At 41.8% G+C, this 19,575-nt stretch overlaps 1 protein-coding gene across 6 annotated transcripts; it reads left to right on the top strand.

The window, feature by feature from the left end:
- Nucleotides 1-13,880: 13,880 nt before the first annotated feature.
- On the top strand, nt 13,881-16,600 carry LOC143413002 (uncharacterized). Of its 6 annotated transcripts, none has more exons than XM_076875089.1 (6): nt 13,881-13,931; nt 14,699-14,794; nt 15,559-15,583; nt 15,673-15,699; nt 15,791-15,957; nt 16,180-16,600. In XM_076875089.1, exons 1-5 carry the CDS (start codon nt 13,889-13,891, stop codon nt 15,915-15,917), a joined length of 318 nt encoding a protein of 105 aa, XP_076731204.1. In that variant the 5' UTR covers nt 13,881-13,888; the 3' UTR covers nt 15,918-15,957; nt 16,180-16,600. The 6 variants fall into 6 exon arrangements, 4 of the variants coding, with proteins under 4 accessions (XP_076731204.1, XP_076731203.1, XP_076731202.1 ...); XM_076875088.1 differs by having other exon boundaries at nt 14,699-14,803; XM_076875087.1 differs by lacking the exon at nt 15,559-15,583.
- The last annotated feature ends 2,975 nt before the right edge of the window (nt 16,601-19,575 follow it).

Raw genomic sequence — 19,575 nt, 5'->3', positions numbered from 1 at the left:
AGTCCAGGGAGGGGAGTGGACAGCCGATCACCTTCTCTGCAGTTCTGATGACCCTCTGTAGTCTCTTCTTGTCAGCTGTTGTGCAACCAGCGTACCACACAGGGATGGCGTGCACCAGCACACTCTCTATAGTGGCACGGTAGAAGGACACTAGGAGGTCAGTCTGCAGCCTGTTCCATCTCAGCACCCTCAAGAAATGGAGGCGCTGCTGGGCTTTCTTCACTAGAGCTGATGTGTTTGTGGACTGTGTGATTCTTACTCTGAATCTGAATAAGTACGCGGGACCACTGTGTGCGGTAAGACCATCTCTTTTCTTCCTGTATTACCATCTACCGGCATGCATTGCCAGTGCGTAACACGTAATTACACAATCAAACAGTGAACACATACTGCCCATACAACAAATGTACCAGAGACAATTATGAATACACCACATCTCCCCTTTTAAACAAAAACAGAATATTACTTTTCTCAGGACAGAACTTCTCTTTTTCAAAGCCATACAAGAACATCTGGCAAACAATCTGCATTACATTTTTAACCTTTTGTTTTTGTTTTCTTGTTCTTTTCTTTTCTTAACAACTCTTTTTAGCTTTATTTTACTGTGCTCTACAAAACCCTTATAACACAGTTACATAACAACAACCTTTCTTTTTTTTCTTACAGATCTAACTTTTTAGGTTTAACTATTGGCCTCCCTGACTTGGTTCTGACCACATCAGTGTTAACAGGTGTAGCAGGGATCACACTGGGTGTTTGAGGCTTCTGCAACACAGGCACATTAGCAGGTTCATGCACAGGTGAACTTAAAGGAATCAAATGCACACGATTACGCCTCACAGTCCCTTGTGGTAACTCCACTGTGTATGATCGGGGTGTAGAGTGATTTTGGATAACAGTGCCTGTAGTTTTGACATCAGTCACCCAAACTTGCTCTCCTGGGGACAGGCTGCATAAAGGTTTTGCGCGGTGGCGCCTGTTGAAGTTTGCCATGTCCATCATCCTCTTCTCCCTTTCCTTTCGAGCGAGCAGTGCGTTGTCCGGCAGTGTGGGCTCCAGCTGCGATGGAAGCATCGGCAGTGTGGTTCGCAGACGTCTGCCCATTAAAAGCTCTGCAGGGCTGTATCCAGACTGCAGTGGTGTAGCTCTATAGGCAAGAAGAGCTAGATAAGGATCAGCTGCTTTTTTCAGAAGATTTTTTACAGTCTGCACAGCACGTTCTGCTTCTCCATTACTTTGCGGAAACTTGGGACTGCTTGTGATGTGTTTGAAGCCGTATGCTGCTGCAAAGTCTGTAAAGATTTGACCTGAATACTGTGGCCCATTATCAGACATGAGGACCTCTGGGATGCCGTGACGGGCAAAGAAAGATTTCAGGTGAGTAATGACATCGTTTGATTTTGTCCTGTTTAACAAAGCAATCTCAACAAATCTAGAGTGATAGTCAACAGCGAGAAGGTAAGTTTTCCCTCCCAGCTCGAAAAGATCTGTGCCCACTCTCTGCCATGGGTGGGCAGGGTATTCTGTTGGCATGAGTGGCTCACTGTTATTGTGTCTTTCTTGAATACACGTTTTGCACTTGAGCACCATCTCAGAGATTTGTTGACTCAGCCCGGGCCACCACACTGTTTGGCGTGCACGAGCTTTACATTTTACAACACCTTGATGTCCTTCGTGTAGTTTTTCCAGCACCTCGTTTCTCATTGCTGAAGGAATGACAAGCCGTGTGTCTTTTAACAAAAGGCCGTCTTCAACAGTGAGCGTGGCTCGGTCAGGCCAGTAATTTCGCAGTAAAGGCTCTTGTTTTGCATGTTCTGGCCAGCCTTCGGTGCACATGTCCATGACGCGAGCACACACACTGTCGCTTTTCAGTTGTTCCTTCAGTGTTTGCATATATGATGAACTGACAGGCATGTTTGCTACAATACTGTCGACATATATGTCTGTGCTTTCCATTAGCTCTTTGTCTGACAGGTTCATTGGTTTTTTCAGAGGTGAGCAGGACAAAGTATCTGCTGTCCAGAGCGATTTCCCTGGGGCGTACTGCACAGTGTACGAGTAACGCATGAGTCTCATTCTGAATCGCTGGATCCTGGGTGGCAAGAGATCCAGAGCTTGTCCTCCCAGTAAGGAAACGAGAGGTTTGTGGTCCGTTTCAAGACAAAAATGTTTACCAATCAGGAAATCACGAAAACGCTCACACGCCCATGTAGATGCCAGTGCCTCTTTTTCCACTTGTGCGTATCGTTGTTCTGTAGGAGAAAGGGACCTCGATGCATACGCCACTGGTCGCCATCCTTCTTCCCACAGCTGCAAAAGAACACCTCCGAGACCATAGGATGAAGCATCTGCTGATACTTTAATGTCTCTGTTGGGGTCATACATTGCGAGCACTGGGGGTGAGGTCAGGGCATCTCGTAATGTTTTGAAAGCTCTCACTTGGTCAGTTCCCCAATACCATGCGTTCTTTTTGGAAAGAAGATCTCGCAGTGCTTTGTCTTTTTCAGCTAAATGGGGGATGAACTTGCCCACTTGATTCACCATGCCCAGAAAACTGCGCAACTCTGACACATTAGTTGGCTCTGTCATTTCTGTAATTGCCTCCGTTTTCTTCAGGTCAGGACTGATTCCTGTATCCGCTATGATGTGACCCAAGAAAGCAACCTTGCTCTGGGAGAGCTCGCATTTTTCAACATTCAGCGTTATGCCTGCTTTTTCCAGTCTTTGCAGTGTAGCATGGAGACGGGAATCGTGCTCCTGATGGTTACGTCCCCACACCAACACATCGTCAATGTGACACACCACTCCTTCGAGACCCTCGATGACCTCCGCCATCATGCGCTGAAAGTGTTCGGGCGCTGAGTTGATCCCAAACGGTAGGCGGTTAAAGTGGAACCGCCCAAAGGGTGTGATGAAGGTGGTGAGTTTGGCAGACTCATCGGACAGGGGAATCTGCCAGAAGCCCATGTTGGCATCCAGTTTGCTAAACACTTTGGCTCCTGCGAGCATTCCGAGACTTTGTTCAACCGATGGCAGCACATATTTTTCCCTGCACACATACTCATTTAGTCCGGTAAAGTCTACGCAAAGTCTTAGCCTAGGGCTGTTTTTCTTTGGAACAACAACCATGCCGGCACACCAATCCGTTGGTTCCTCAACTCGGGTAATGACACCAAGCTCTTCCATTCGTTGGAGTTCCTCTTTTACCCTTCCCATCAGAGGCAGAGGAAGCCTTCGCGGAGTTTTGAGTGAGTACGGCATAGCATTCGGTTTGAGTTTAATGTGATAGGCCCGCTGCACTTTCCCTAGACCATTGCAAAGTTTAGGGTAAGTAGTCTTCAGAGTGTCCATTGAAACCGCGTCAACTCGCACCAGCAGGCCAAGAGCTGTAATGGCGGGCAGGCCTAGCAGTGGAGTGCTCAGGTTTCTTACAACATAGACCTTCTCTGTTGTCTGTTTCGCTCCGTAGTTGAGCTGTAGCTTTGTAAAACCTGCAACGTCCAGTGGTGTTTTTCCAGGGCCTAACAAAGGTTTTTCTGGCTGCTGGAGAACTGGTCTGTGTTCGTTAGCAAAAATCTTTGATAAGTCCGAGTCAGCTATTACAGTCACATCTGCTCCAGTATCCAGTTTGAAAGTGATTTTTGCATCTTTCACTTGTATGTTGGCTGTCCACGCCTGGCCGTCACTGGAAACTGAGCCTAGGAAGAAACCTTGCTCCTCTTCCTCCTCAATACTTTGCACTGTCTTGCTTTGTCTGCAGACTCGCTGGTAGTGACCTTTTTTTCCACATAAATGACATTTTGCATCATTTGCTGGGCACTCAGGTTTCGGATGTGGAGAGCCTCCGCACTTGTAGCATTTGTTACTTTGTCTCTTGCTATATTGCTGTTGTGTTTTGACAGTTTTATTTTTGAACATGTTGAACTTTGTTTTGTCGTGCTTTTGTATCACTCTGTCAACTGTTTTCGCATTTACATGCATTACATTTGTTTCACTTCTCAAAGCTGACTGTTGCTTTTTGATTTCTTCTGACTGCCTGGCCATATTTATAGCTTTATCCAAGTCCAAGTCTTTTTCCATCTGCATGCGCTCAGACAGCCTCGTGTCGGCCAAGCCCACTACTATTCTGTCTCTTATCAGCTCATCGTGGAGCGGTCCGTAGTTACAGTGCTCTGCTAATGCATGCAAGGCAGTCACGAATGCATCAACAGTCTCATTCGGCTCTTGTTTGCGCATATTAAAACGTGCGCGCTCATAAACAACATTTTTCCTGACAATGAAAAAGTTGTGGAAGCTATCTCTCACTTTAGCATAGTCCCGTTGGTCTACATCACTTAACTTTAGTCCTCTCAGGACGTCATCCGCTTCGTCTCCCATACAATATATGAGAGTGTTCACTTGATTTTCCTCCGAGCTCGCAGACAGATTACTTGCCTGACGGAATCTCTCGAAGCGACGGACCCATCTTGTCCATTCGTGTGGTTTGGAAAAATCAAAGGGCTCCGGTGGTTGGATGCTAAACGTAGCGCTGGGAGTGCTAGCCGCGGTGCTAACTCCTGCCCTCGGACGATCGTCTACGTCGTCATTCGGCATTTTGTTTCCACCTTCCCCTTCTCCTCACACTCGGCAGATGTATGGAGTCTTACGAGTCACACAGCACTTCTGACACCATGTGTGATTCTTACTCTGAATCTGAATAAGTACGCGGGACCACTGTGTGCGGTAAGACCATCTCTTTTCTTCCTGTATTACCATCTACCGGCATGCATTGCCAGTGCGTAACACGTAATTACACAATCAAACAGTGAACACATACTGCCCATACAACAAATGTACCAGAGACAATTATGAATACACCACATGGACCAGGATAGGTCCTCGGATATGTGGGTGCCGAGGAACTTAAAGGAGGACACCTTCTCCACATAGTCACCTTTTATGGAGAGGGGAGGAGGGTCAGTTCTTGTTTTGCGGAAGTCCATGACCACTTGCTTGGTTTTCTTGGTGTTTAGCGTGAGGTTATTGTAGTTACACCATTCTGACAGTCGCTGGACCTCATCCCTGTAGGCGGTGTCATCATCGTTGGTGATGAGCCCCATCAGAGTGGTGTCGTCTGCAAATTTGATGATGATGTTGCAGGGGTGCGTAGGGGTGCAGTCACTGGTGTAGATGGGGTATAATAATGGACTCAGCACACATCCCTGTGGTGAGCCAGTGCTGAGTGACAGGGTGGATGATTGCTGGGTGCCAACCTTGACTGACTGTGAACGGTCTGTGAGGAAGTTTTTGATCCATGCACATGTGGAGGGGGGGAGTCCAAGTTTACCAGCTTGTCTATAAGAATGTCTTGGATGATAGTATTGAGCTGAAATCAACGAAGAGCATCCTTACTGATGTCCCAGGATTCTCCAGGTGATGCAGAGCGGAGTGGAGAGCAGTGGAAATTGCATCCTCTGTGGACCTATTTGCCTTGTAGGCAAACTGGTGGGGGTCGAAGCTGGGTGGGAGGCAGTCATTTATGTGTTTTAGGACCAGCTTCTCAAAGCACTTTGCAACCACTGGAGTCAGTGCGATGGGTCTGTAGTCACTGAGGCTACTGATGGTGGTGGACTTGGGGACTGGGACTATTGTTGACAATTTCAGGCAGTGAGGGACAGAGGCATGTGTCAGGGAGAGGTTGAATAGTCTGGTGAACACAGGAGCCAGCTGGTCGGCGCAGGCCTTGAGCACTCTACCAGCAGCTTTAATGACACCACTCCCAAGACTTGTCTCAATTTTCAATTTTGTGCCTCCTCATCTCAGAATCAGAATCAGAATCAGAATCAGAATGGGTTTTATTGCCAAATGTTGAGCAGGTTTACAACATTAGGAAATTGCTGCGGTGCTTCAGTGCAAACATGCTGTCATAAATTGCGCTTAAATAGACATGAAAAAAATAAAAGTAAGAATAAGAATTAAAAGTGCTACGTAGAAAGATATATGCATGAGATATACATGAGATATATACATGAGAATAAGAATTCAAAGTGCTACGTAGAAAGATATATACATGAGTGCAGGTGGTGATCAGTGCCAAAACATGGAATCATGCAGTGAACACAGTGTAGGGTCATGAGTTAGTGGTGGGGACAGTCGTACGTTTATTGTTCATGTGTCCAACAGCAGAGGGGAAGAAACTGTTCTTATGGCGAGAGGTTCTGGTGCGAATGGACCGGAGCCTCCTGCCTGAGGGGAGCAGGTCAAACAGACTGTATCCAGGGTGAGAAGGGTCAGCTGAGATCCGAGCTGCACTCCGCAGTGTCCTGGAGGTGTGCAGGTCTCCTGTGTCCTCCTGCTCGTGAGCTGCAAATCATTTTCAGTAAACCAAGTAAACCATGTTAAAGGATGTTTTAACTCAGAGGAAAGAGAGGAGAGGAGACTTGCTGCAGGAGTTACAATCAAGGATGCACAGATGTGTCCTTTGCAGAAACCTTTGCTTCACAACCCTGGTACACATCTTCTGCTTGCTTGGTCACAATTTCTGTTTTAAATATATCAATAAAACACCAACAGATAGTTTGAGTCTGTCCTGCCTCCTTCCTGCTCTCCTCACACAACTGTGAAAGACTGAACACAAACTCTCTAAACCCTTAAACCGATTTCATAGTGTCAGCGTTCAACAATTGTGATAATAGTTTGTGTTTCTGATGTTTAACTGTCCGTTATTATAAAGTCAAACCTCATGAGCTCTGCTGCTGTTGTAGCCACACTCTCACCAAAACACTTTCAGTTCTCAGAAACGTCTTCAGTTCAACAATGAGGAAGAGGAGCGTCTCAGACCTGCTTTATGTTCTGTAGCTGCAGCTGTGTAATCAAATGATCTATTAGACATCAAAAGTCCAACTGTGGTGGCGGAGGTGTTTGACCCTTCAACAGAACCTTGTTATGTGCTTTCATTTTCTTACATTTTAAAGAAAGAGAAGCTGCATTAATAGAAACATTTATCTTAAACTTCACACATTCAACTTCCTCAGTCGTCTGTTTATTTTCAGGGAGTGAAACACATGAAGCTTAAGTTCAGCCTTCACGAGTACAATGAGGAAGACTTATAATCACACTTCTGTCTACTTCCTGGGTGTTTAGTGGCCAGAGCTTTTCATCACTTCCACTTTCGAACACTGTCCAGCTGATTGCTGACATCACTGGTCAAGTCCAATTGTCTTTCTCCCGGCCTTCTTCAAGACAATCAGCCTCCACTTCATGTACTTTAAATCTCCCTGCTCATCTTTCAATCTCCCTTCCAGGCATGTTACTCAGCGCTCCATCCAATTCTCCATCTTAACCACCACCATGTCTGGACTGTGGGGGGTCCTGCCTAAATTCTTTCATCAGCTGGAATCCAATCAGCCGTGAAGGCCATCAGAGTCCAATCACCAAATAGCTTGACTGGATTCTGTTTATCAGTTAATCATCTTCAATTCATCCTAACAATCAGTATTTAAATCACTGTCAGTCTGTCACAAATGCTCTGTGGGAATAGACACAAAGTGCACCTGCTGAATGTGATTTCTCATTACAATAAATTATGTTTATAAAAATCATGAATTTCAGACACATGAAAAGCTGACATACTCAACCTATGAAACATTATCATCAGCAAAAATAACAACTGGATCCCTAAAGCTGTGATGAGGAAGTGACATCTCACTGATGACAGGAAGTACAAACAGTCTTACAGAGTCAACAGTTCAGAGGGTGTGACAGTCGAGATCAAGAACAAGAAAGAAGTGAGACAGAGAAGCACGATGGATGAATTCAGATGGATTAAAATGTTTTCATGTCTGATGCTCATGATTCAGATCGCAGGTAAGAAGACAGGAATCACGAGTTGAATCTATTAAAATGAACATCTTGCCAAGAATATTATATTTATTCCAAACATTACCAATATCCATTGATCCAAGTCGTTTCAATGAATGGGATAAAATAATATCGCGGTTTATATGGGGGGGGGGAAGCGGCCGAGGGTTTGTTTTAAAACTTTACAATTACATAAGAAGGTGGGAGGATGGGGGTTGCCATCACTAAAAAATTATTATCGGGCTGCTCAGTTGAAAACGGTGGTTAATTGGTGTGATACAAGCTACCAAGCACACTGGAAGACTATAGAGGAGAATATGTTTTCCTCCCCAATACAAGCTGTCCTGATGGACTCGAATATTCGAAAATATATTGACAAGATTCATAACCCCTGGGTGTCGTGCACACTTAATATATGGAGAAAAGTCGTGAAAGAATTCAAACTTGAACAGGATTTGGCTTTATTCAAATGGTATGCATATGATTCTGACTTTGCCCCGAATAAATTGGACTCACGTTTTAAAAGCTGGCCTGCTAAAGGGTTATCTACATATGATAGTTTGATAAAGGATGGGAACCTTATTAGTTTTGACACGCTGAAACAGAGACACAATCTAGAAAAACAGGATTTTTTTCGATACTTGCAAATAAGACACTATATAAAGACAACAATCGGTCAGATGTCAAATACTAACGTGGAATTGGTAACTTTATTTAGACAGGCGTACAGTGGGGATGTTGACACAAGACTAATTTTTTTTTTGGTACAATTTTTTTATGAATAAGCTTCCACACTCAACTGATTATGTGAAGATGTTATGGGAAAAGGAGGGAGGGATGTGTATTTCTAGGGAAGAATGGACTCAGATGTGGGAATGGCAATGGAGGAGTACTTCCTCCAAAAGCTGGAGGGAGTTCGGATGGAAAACTCTGATAAGGTTCTTTATCACTCCATGTCAAAAGGCTCACTATGATGGGAATCCTCCCGTGTGCTGGCGAAACTGTGGATACCAAGGAGCCCATCACACCCATATTATGTGGGACTGTCCGGTGCTACGGACTTACTGGAAAGACATTCATGGTATATTACAAGGCATTTTTAACTGTACATTCCCTCAGGATATGAAGACAATTTTTTTTGGCTGTATACCGCAGAACTGGTCCAAAAATGACATATGTCTGTTAAGAGCTTTATTGGTTGCAAGTAAGAAATGTATAACAAAGAAATGGTCCTCGCAAGACATACCGACTTTGTCATTATGGTGGGAAATTACGTTAGAGATATATAGGATGGAGGAAGTAACAGCTCATGTTAATGACAGGATGGCCTGGTTCCATCTGTGTTGGGATAAGTGGGTCCAATACGTTAATACCTATAAACCGAATTTTCTCTTTAAAGCTTGAAACCACCAATTTAGTTAATTGTTTACTCCCGACAGAGCTTTCTCCTTTTATTTTATATATATATAATTTTTTTTCCTTTTTTTTTTCTTTCTCTTTCTTTCTATCTGCCTTTCTTTCTTCTCGTTTTGTTTCGTTTTTCTCTTGTAAACTGTGTTAATTAATGCCTGTAATCATCTTTATGAGGTAATATTGTAGAAATAAAGAATATAAAAAAAAAAAAAAGAATACAGGAAACACTTAAATAGCAGTCAAACTAAATATTGTTCATATTATTACAGTCAACAACCTTTACAGTAAATAAGAGAGCTGAGCATGCTCTGTTTATGAACTTGTGTCTAAAATATCTTCACTCTAACTGTAAAAGTGCTGTATTCTAATGTCTATCATATTTCTCTTCAATCTTCTCAACAGTATCTGTAACTGAAGCCTCCATGTTTATTAAAGTTGGAGATGACGTCACTCTGCCTTGTGTGAATGTGATAGATGAGCAGAATAACTGTGATGGGACTACGTAGAGCTGATCACACTTGGACAGATTGGTGAACAAGCTAAAACTAAATCAGACAGACAGAGTTACAGTGAACTGTTCTCTGCTCATAAAGAAGCTCACAGTCGGGGATGTTGGTTGTTATTATTGTCGACAATACAAATTAGACAAAATACAATCTACACATACTCTGGTTCATCAGTCTTTGGTTGATCTCTCTGTTATTACCTGTGAGTATTTACATCAAAATATTTTCAGTTCAAATCTTTTCAGGACATAAAATGTTCAATAATCATACTGAAACTGATTAAGATAACTTGACTAATTTCCGCTCTGTTTGTCTCACTTTGTTACATTATGTTCACCAGTGACTGAACATAAGGACACTGATACGGTGACGTTAAGCTGCTCTGTGCTGACATATGAACAGTGTCATCACACAGTGAAGTGGCTGCTTACAGGTCGAGATGTGGACAAAGAGAACAAAGAAATAGTGACTTCACAGACTCACTGCGCTGCCACTGTGTCTTTTCTGAAGAATAATTATTTATACTCATCACGTCATAAAATATTGAAATGTGAAGTGACTGACACTAACACAAGAAGAGTGCAGCTGTTTACTTTCGACCGTCAGCCATCAGGTGAGGAAACAGCTGAGATCAGGATCAGCTGTTAATATAAGTAAAATCACATCAAACATTTACTTAAATATTTCAAGTGTGAAAGTAGAATATTGTTTCTCATGTTTACATCAGATGAGAAACATGAAAAACTTTTGTGCTTTTACTTTTTCATTTATTCAGGTGACACAAAAACAACAAAGAATCCAGCCAGAAAAACTGAAATAAGCACAAAATCAGAAACAACCCCAACAATGAAGAGTCCTTCAAAAGCAGGACTGAAGATTAAGCTGGTTGCATAAATATCTGTTTATTTTAAATTTATTTGAGCTTTTGAAATGATATGCAAATGAAAACTCACTTTAACTTTGTATATAAATACTTTTAAATACAAATCATATCACAGAAATTTGCACATTTATTAATAAAATGCTGTTACATTTTTAAAAGAAAGGAATTTACACGGAACAGAAAACTGCAACCAAATAATATTAATAATCACATTTTTTGTGTTTGACAGATTTTTTGTTTCTTTGAGGTTCATTGTTGTCTCTGTGGGATTAGCAGCGCTTTTAATAACTGCTGCAACAGTCAATATAAGGACAAGACATAAAGGTACATTTAAGATTGAATGATTTTGAATTTTAAAACAAAACTGAAATTGACTTTCTTCTCTCATTTTAGGGAACAAAACTCAGATGGATGAAACCACAGTAAGTACAAATCTCAATAATCCTAAGGTTGTTATTCTGATCTTGTTATTTGATATTGTCATTGACCCATAACTGTGGATGATGATGTAGAAGTGTCTTTGGATAATGGGATTAAATAAACATGAACCAGCTGTCCCTCTCTGAGGGAGTGTTAACAAAAACAAAACTGCCTTCACAGAGACAGTTTTCATCCAGATATAACTGGACTGTGTCTGTTTTCCAGGGACTGAGTTTAAACCCTGCAGAGACTCAGTCTGCTCCTCAAACCAGCTGGGACTCGGTGTGATCACACACTTCACCCAGAGTTTAGACTACTTGTCAAAGTGTGCTCTGTAAATACAAATGTGTGTGACTCACTGTGAGAGCAGACGAGAGATAAGAAAGTTGGACAATGCAAAAATGTGTTTTAGTGCAACTGCAATTTTGTATTTACAGCTCACTTGTTTCAAAATTCCATTTTTTGAATAAATTGTTTGGATGATTGATGTTTGTTTTTTTTAAATAGCCTCATATTTAAATTTGTTTATTGATCTGAAACTTTCACATGTGAAAAACATACAAAAAAAGGAAATAAGGAAGAAGCCAAAGACTTTTTCACTCCACTGTAAATCAAGTAGTTGTAATCTTGAAGGAAGATTTCATGAATGCTGTTTCAGGGTGAAGAGAGTGTCCGTCATTATCACGAGTTTGAAGCTGGAAATCAAATGGATTATGTTGAAAGTTGTCAGTTTGTCGGCCCCGAAGGAAAAGACTATTTGTGGAGTAAGATGGATAAAGATGGAAATGTGCTAAACAGTGAAAAGAGTGTGTTGGGAAGATGGAACGAGTACTCTGAGGACCTGATGAATGTAAAAAATGAGAGAAAGAGGAGGATGAATGGTCAGTTAAAAGTGTCCAATGTTGGGGAAGTCCTGACGTGAAGGGAGCTTAGGAGCAGTTACAGCAAAGGCAGCATTAATCTGTTTATCAAACATTAGATTAGAGTAAAAAAAAAAACACTCCTAGGTTCCTTGCAAAGGTTTTTATTATTATTATTATGAATTCCTAAAGGGCCAAAGTCACAGCGGTCACAGGGACCAAACACAATCACCTCTGTTTTCTGTTCATTTAGGTTAAGGAAGTTAAAAGCCATCCATGCCATCCTCAACATCCTCCAAACAATCTAGCAAACCCTTCAGACGACTCACAGATTCACGTTTCAGTGGCAGGTAAATCTGTGAGTTGTCTGCATAGCAATGGAATGAGATCCCATGTTTTTCAAAAAATTGAACCCATGGGGAGCATATAAATAGAAAAGAGAACTGGACCAAGATTGGACTCCTTGAGGACCCCACAAGAAAGTGAGGCTTCTGAGGACGATGTTTCCCCCAATCTAACAGAAAAACTTTGGTTGGACAGGTAAGATTTAAACCACTCCAAAGCAGTCCCTTTGATTCTGACACAGTGCTCAAGCCGAGCGATAAGAATCCCATCAAATGCAGCACTGAGGTCTAACAGTATTAAAATGGCAAAATCTCCCAAGTCAGAAAAGTTAAAAGGTCATTAAAAACTTTTACAAGAGCAGTTTCAGTGTTGTGGTGCGTTTTTAAAACCAGACTGAAATACTTCACTAATGCCATTTTTATCTAGAAAGGTCTGGAGCTGAAGAAGGACAACTTTCTTTAGGAATGTCTGGACTGACAACCAAACATATCAAGCTTCTGTGTTTGAGCCAGAGACTGCACTTGTGGGTGAACAATACAAACATTTTATATTTCTTATATCAGTAATGTAACTTGCAACAAAACGTTCTGGGAAGCTTAAACTTAGTTTCAGAATAATTAAATCTGAGACTTTGTTTTATTGAAAAGGTTAATAAAGTTTGAAATTGTATCAAAAATAAAACAAATTATTAAATAACACCGGCTACAATATTGGTAACATATGTGTGTTGTTCAACAGAACTTTTTCCCAGGCTTTTGTTTATATGCTCAGTCGAAAACCACTTTAACATAATTTTCAGCATAATTACTATTTTTTGTGACTATTCAGTACTTGAGTATAATTTATTGAATTATTTAGTAATAAATATGAAGTAAAAAGTTTTGATCACAAATGGGATTTTTCCAAAACTAAGCTTGCTTAATAGTTCTGAAGTGTACTGTAAAGTTTATAATAAAGTCATAATAACCTGATATTTAGAATCTCCATATATCATTTCCTTTATGCTTATATGTTGTCAAACAATGGCAGTAAGAAACATAGTGTTAAAATAGCTCTATATAGCATTATCTAATCTTGAGAAGAGGTCAAAGGTCAGTTATGGGGTCTTGCTATATGCTATGAGACAAACATAGCACAGTTGTAAGTATCATAGTTTCTAGGCTCTAAGGCTTTGTCAGTTTAATAGTGAGCTTTACAAGATTGATTTTCGTGCTAAAAGCTGGCACAGAACTAAGTTCGCTTATGACCACTAGAGCTGGAAACAACCTCAAGCAATCCTAAGGCTAATCAGCACGGCTAGCATTGTTAAATGTTGTCATTGCTAACATATAGCTGTTTAACAGCATAGTGAGTAGCGAGAACGCTAAGTTATTGTTAGCTTTTAAAAGAAAAATGTTGGCAACCGTAACCATGGCCTGCGGAGGGTATATAAATGCTGCACAAGGTTCCATTCGTCCCTTTACACTTGCTATTGGACTTGTTTTGACCTGCTCCAACCTCAGCCTGTGGAAAGTTAAGTTTTCGGGAAAATATTTACTGAAAGCGGATTTGACTTGCTCGCCACAACAAGTACTTCATCTTTGGATTGTTTGTACTTGTTTTTCATACAGCAAAACCTGAAGATGGCTCGTCGTGGACTCGACAGCCCCCTGGACTTCGCTGCAGGTACTTTTAACATTTCTTCAGTTATTTTAAGAGCTACTAAATGACTGTAATAATTTAACAAGTTCCAGTGTGAATATCAAGTTTTAATGTTATCAAAATATGCTTATTCCAAGATTTTTCCCCGTAAATTGTTTGTATGCTTTAAATTTTCCGGGAGAGGTGTAGAAATTATTAACGACTGGTGTATGAATTTGAAAAAAAAGGTGTTACTTTGATTTGAAGGCTTCAAATTTGACACTTTTTTAATGATTTGGTTAAAAATAGCTTAACGGACTAAAATTTGTAAAATGCCCCAAAATCAGTCTCTGTGGTAACAGCATCTTCAGCATGTCATGACGTCAGAACACACAGGTGTAAACACACCAGATCCCGGTCCCTTCCTAACATCCTGTTCTTCTTGGATCAAAGGCTTTATTGAAATAAACTATAACTTTTCCCCTGCTACAAAACATGATAATAAAAAATAACAAAAATAAATGAATATAAAAAAGAATATGAAAACAGTAATCATAGTACAGTAGTAATAATGGTATCCTTATGTTATGCCACTACTATATCTTATTATATAGCAGTTAATGATGTGAACTTAGTTGACTTAGCTGTTTTTTGCTTGCATGAACAAGTAGAAGTGTCATTCAGTCTGACATAAATGTAGCCTAAAATGCTTTTCTCTCATCGTCTGCTCAAACTAACAGATGTAGCTCTGTTCCTTTAGCACTTGATGTTTATTACATTCTTAATGTTATTTTAAACTTGTTTCCTCACAGGTCGTCTCGACTACGTGGTTGAGCGTCCTGCAGAAGAAGGCCTTCCAGAGGTCATCAGGATCCTGGATGACTCTGATACCGAGCGTGTCAGTGAAGGTGAGTATGGTGAGTATATCCCTCTCCCATCCTCACCCTCTTCTCCTGAAGCACAGGATCCTGATGACAGTGAAGAGGAAGGTGAGTACCCTCCCTACATACCTGAGGACGTCGAAGAGGTGAGTGAAGACACTGACAATTCCTCTGACTGGAACAACTCAGAAGAGTGGGCCGATTGGCCTAGTGACGACTCGGGGTATGACACCATGGATGAGAGAGCTGATTCCCCTCTCATCCAGGAGCTCCCTCCAGAGCCGTTTTGGCACGATTGGCAACATCCTATTGCTCCAGGTGCTGCCCCGTTCGCCATGCCGCCTTTCGGCCAGGCCAACGCCCCACTCTTCCCGGTTGGTGATCCTTTAGCTTCTCCTGCTTCCTCTGCTCCTCCCTCAGCTGCTTCCTCTCCTGCTCCCTTAGCTGCTTCCTCCCCTGCTCCCTCAGCTCCTTCCTCTCCTGCTCCTTCTTCCGCTACTCTCTCAGCTTCTCCTTCAACCTCAGCTCTCACCTCCTCAGCAAAGAGAAGCGGAGACGACACCTGCACTGATGAGGTAAGTGCAAAGAGGTGCAAGGTAAGTGATGACACGTTTTATGGCCCTTCAACATCCTCGGGTTCTGTTGGTGTCAGACGCTTCTGGGAAAGGCCTTTTAACCTTTCACTTGATGACAGCGACTCTGACTAGATTATGTTAGAACTTGTTTTTAAGCTTTAAATGTTTAAGTTGGCCTTTGCAGTGTTTGTAAATGACTAACATTTTTTTCTCAAGCTCTAGCTCACCATGCAGGACAAAGGTAAGTCCGTACTTAATGTCAACACAAATAAGTAGAAAAGGTTTAAAATGATGTCGTGAACTGACTGTAGTCTCTTGTTTTTACATAAGGTATAGCCTGTGGCTCAGGGATCAGAGGTAAGGTAAAAACACATAACAGAAGAAAAGTAAAGTGAACAACTCTGTGATCTGTGAATTCATGCTTTTCTCTTTGTCTTTTTGTCTTCAGGTGCTTTACACTTGTCCTCTCCCAGCATTCAGCACTTCAGACACTCAACGCCCAGGACGGAGCTAACACAGAGAGATACTCCACCCAGAAGACAGCCTTACCCCAACCCGATGAGAAGGATGGATGACCAAATGACAAACTGGAGAGTGGTGCTGTGTTCCAGCTATGTAAGTTATCACCTCACATTGGCTACAAACTGTCTTGAAGACTAAATCCTTCCAATAGCTGGTGTAAATCATCGTCCTACAGTACTGTAGGTTTAAGTTTACTTATAGTTATTGTGTATATGTTGAGTTTAAAATTGCATTTTAACAACATGCTGCAGCTACCAACAATGGAAATGCTGTTTTGTGTTAAAATGACGTCTTTCTCGTGTTATTGCTTTGCAGGGCAGCTGAGAGTGGACAGAGCTGCACAGAGGACCAAAGATCCACTCTCAGCACTTCATACCTGACTGGCCACAGCACCACCCCTCTTCACCCAGGGTGAGGAGGGCCCTGACCCCACCTGCACAGAGGGAGTTGTGAACATGCACTTCTGTGTCGGTGGGTTTAGGAGCCTCCTCACACTCACACGGATGAAGACTGTCACTGGAAGATGTCTCCATTGCATCAGCAGGACGTAAGCATTTGTATAATATTACAGTTTGTGATGTTTTATACATGTTTTTATTGCTTCACTTCAAACTAGGAGATATAAAATAAACCAGTTTTCATAATATTTTCTGTGTATTTAGTTGTTTTCTTAATAAGTTATTTGGAACATCATTGCAACCTGTCAGCTTTTTATTGGGGATTTATAAAGTTGCTGGTGGCTCAAGTGTGTACAGTGGGGTGTTGTTTTTGTCACATGGTAAAAGTGACCTCATAGGGAGCAAAAAGAACAACTGAACAATTTGGGGATTCACAGACTTTGGTAATCATTAAAAGATGAAGAAAAATAGTTTTATGTGATCAGTTTTAAGTAGTGAGCAGCAATTTAATCAAATGCTGGGATGAAATGGGACAAAAGGGTCATGTGACAGCCACATTAGTTCCCTTCCCTCGTTTAACAATGTGTAAGCAGACTGCTTTAACCTGCAATTTACTGCATGTTATTAGGCTGCATGGTACAACCACAGTCTGCTAACCACCTGTGGTGAGCGAAGGTTTTGAGGCATTGTTCGAACTACTGATGAAGCTTTATCAATGCTTGTTAAGTTTCCCAACCACATTTCATCCCGATGGTCCAAGGCTTACATCTTTATGCTCACAAACGTGCTTCTGTAATTAACCAGTAACAAATGTATTACTTTAAGTTACAGTGTGAGGGGCACTGATGAACATAAATTAGATTTAACTTGATTATGTGTTTAGGTCAAGAGACACAGACCTTCATCTGTAAGAGGCTTTTCTTAAATGTCTGATCACGATGTTTGTGTTTGTCTGCAGCATCACTGCAGCAGAGAGGGTATAACACAAGGCCACAGTCACGTGGTATTCTGTCCTGCTATTAAGTGAATAAAATACTGAAACTCTGGCAGTAGACTGGAGCGAGGCAAAGAGTATGTAAAGGGACAATAAGAGGAAATGATGGGAGAAAAAAAAAAAAAAAAAAAAAAAAATCATACATGTCTGAGAAACAAAGGAAGAAGAAAAATAAAAAAAATGGTGGAAAAAAGGATTAGAGCCTAAATTCTAAAGCTGCAGCTTTGCATGCTGGCAGCTCCAAGATCTCACTGACATGTAATCATAGACTGAATAAACATAGGCCAGTGTGATGTCATTGATTTGTAGACTTTAATTTGTAACAAAGGGCAACCTCTGGGTACACACGACACAACACTGGGAAATATACCATTCACATCTGTGCCAAATTGAAACTCTCAAAACCTAAACTCTGCTGTCAAAACCTAACATTCCTTTGTCAAAATGTAACTGTTGACAAAATGACACATACTTGCATCATATGCAAACACTTACAGATCAGGGGGAGCACACTATTCTACTTTATATAAAACACTGCAGTCTTTCATTGTTTATTCAGAAGGCATATTTTCAGGAGACACATTTTCAAACAACCAAAACAACAAATAGGCCTACTCAGTATTGTACATTGCAGTACCATGAGAATGGGTGAATGACTGAATGTAGTGTAAAGCACTTTGGGGTCTTTAGGGACTGAGTAAAGCGCTATACAAATGCAGGCCATTTACCATGAATTCAGAGAAAGCAAAAAAAACCCAAAAAACACCATAATACAGTAATAGAAAAAACACCATACTGTAAACACAAAAAATCATGACAATTGTGCATACGTGGGCTCATGGATCCCGCCGTCTGTTGGCGTCTGGCCACAGGACCTCATCGACATCGCAAGCAATGTCTTCTCTCGCTAGGCACCGGGGAAAATATCCTCTTGCATGTCGAAACCATCCATGGATTGCTGTCACCTGAATGTCGCCGCAGGCCTGTTCCATTGCCTGCAGAAGAGGCATGCGGGCATGTGGTTGGCGGTCATATACACGCCATCTCCAAGCCGAAAAAAATTCCTGTATAGGGTTTAAAAATGGTGAGTAAGGGGCAAGTATACCACTTCAAGTTGGTTGTGGTTGGAGAACCAGGCCTGGACCAGAGCAGCCTGATGGAAACAAACCTGGGCTGATCTGGTCTGTTCTGTACAACTATGTTATGGAGAGCATCTAGAAATGTGAGTATATGTTGGCTGTTGTATGGACCTAGTTTTGCATGATGATGCAGAAGCCCTCGAAGGCTTATGGCGGCACACAATGTGACATTTCCCCTGCGCTGCCCTGGGACGTGCACAATTGCCTTTGACCAATGACATTACGACCCCGTCGTCTTGTTTTGCACAGGTCGAATCCAGCTTCATCAATGAAAATGAATTCATGAGGCTGTGCAACTCCATCCATGGCCAAGAGAACATATCACTGTACTACAGTGCTACACATACAGAACCCCATCACACAGGTACCTGTGTAGCTCTCAGAATGGATCCATGTGGTACTGATATGGTACATATTCAGCTGCTACTGGATTTCACCAATACTGTATTGTACATGTAAAGGACAGTTACACTTACCCATACATATTCAGCTCAAAGTCCTTTGACCCTGTCACTGTTCCTCTCAAATGGGACTCTGTAGAGCTGCTTCATGGTGATGCTGTGTTTTCCCAAGATGCGTCTGATGGTGGTGATGCTCACATGGTTTATGCTGTTGAACACTTGCCTGTCTGCAAGTATTTGCTTTCGTAGCTGGTGGAGACGGATGGCATTGTCTGCCCTCACTAGGTCCACAACGGCAAGTTCCTGCTGTTGTGTGAACAGGCGTTGGCGTCCTCCCCCAGAAGGTCTTCGAGTCAGTCTAGAGAAATACAACCACATATTGTCATCGCTTTGCTTATTTTTCTTACAGTACTTTACTGTATGTACTGTGTCATCCACTGTACTTCAATATAAGTAATCATGCTATGTTTCACAGAAACTACCACTTTGGCTGCAAAAGGAGCCTTAGCACCCTGCAATACCCTGTACACTTGATATGGTAATGGTATATACTGTAGAACAGTGCTATAAAAACCATCTGAGTGGAGTAGAAGGTAGAGAGGTGAAGACAGACCTGTTTTCTAGTCGGAATGTTCTTATTACAGATGCCACTGTGAAGCAGCTTAGATGTGGGTGGACTCTCTGCCCAGCTTCCCTCATAGTCAGGCCATGGTTGATGACATGGTCCACCAAAGTTGCTCTTATATCATCAGAAATATGGGTCCGTGCATGGCCTCTTC

Source organism: Maylandia zebra, linkage group LG16 (genome assembly GCF_041146795.1).
Source record: "Maylandia zebra isolate NMK-2024a linkage group LG16, Mzebra_GT3a, whole genome shotgun sequence".
Lineage (NCBI taxonomy): Eukaryota > Metazoa > Chordata > Actinopteri > Cichliformes > Cichlidae > Maylandia > Maylandia zebra.
The sequence above is the reverse complement of the archived record's forward strand: the minus strand, read 5'-3'. Positions and strand labels throughout refer to the sequence as shown.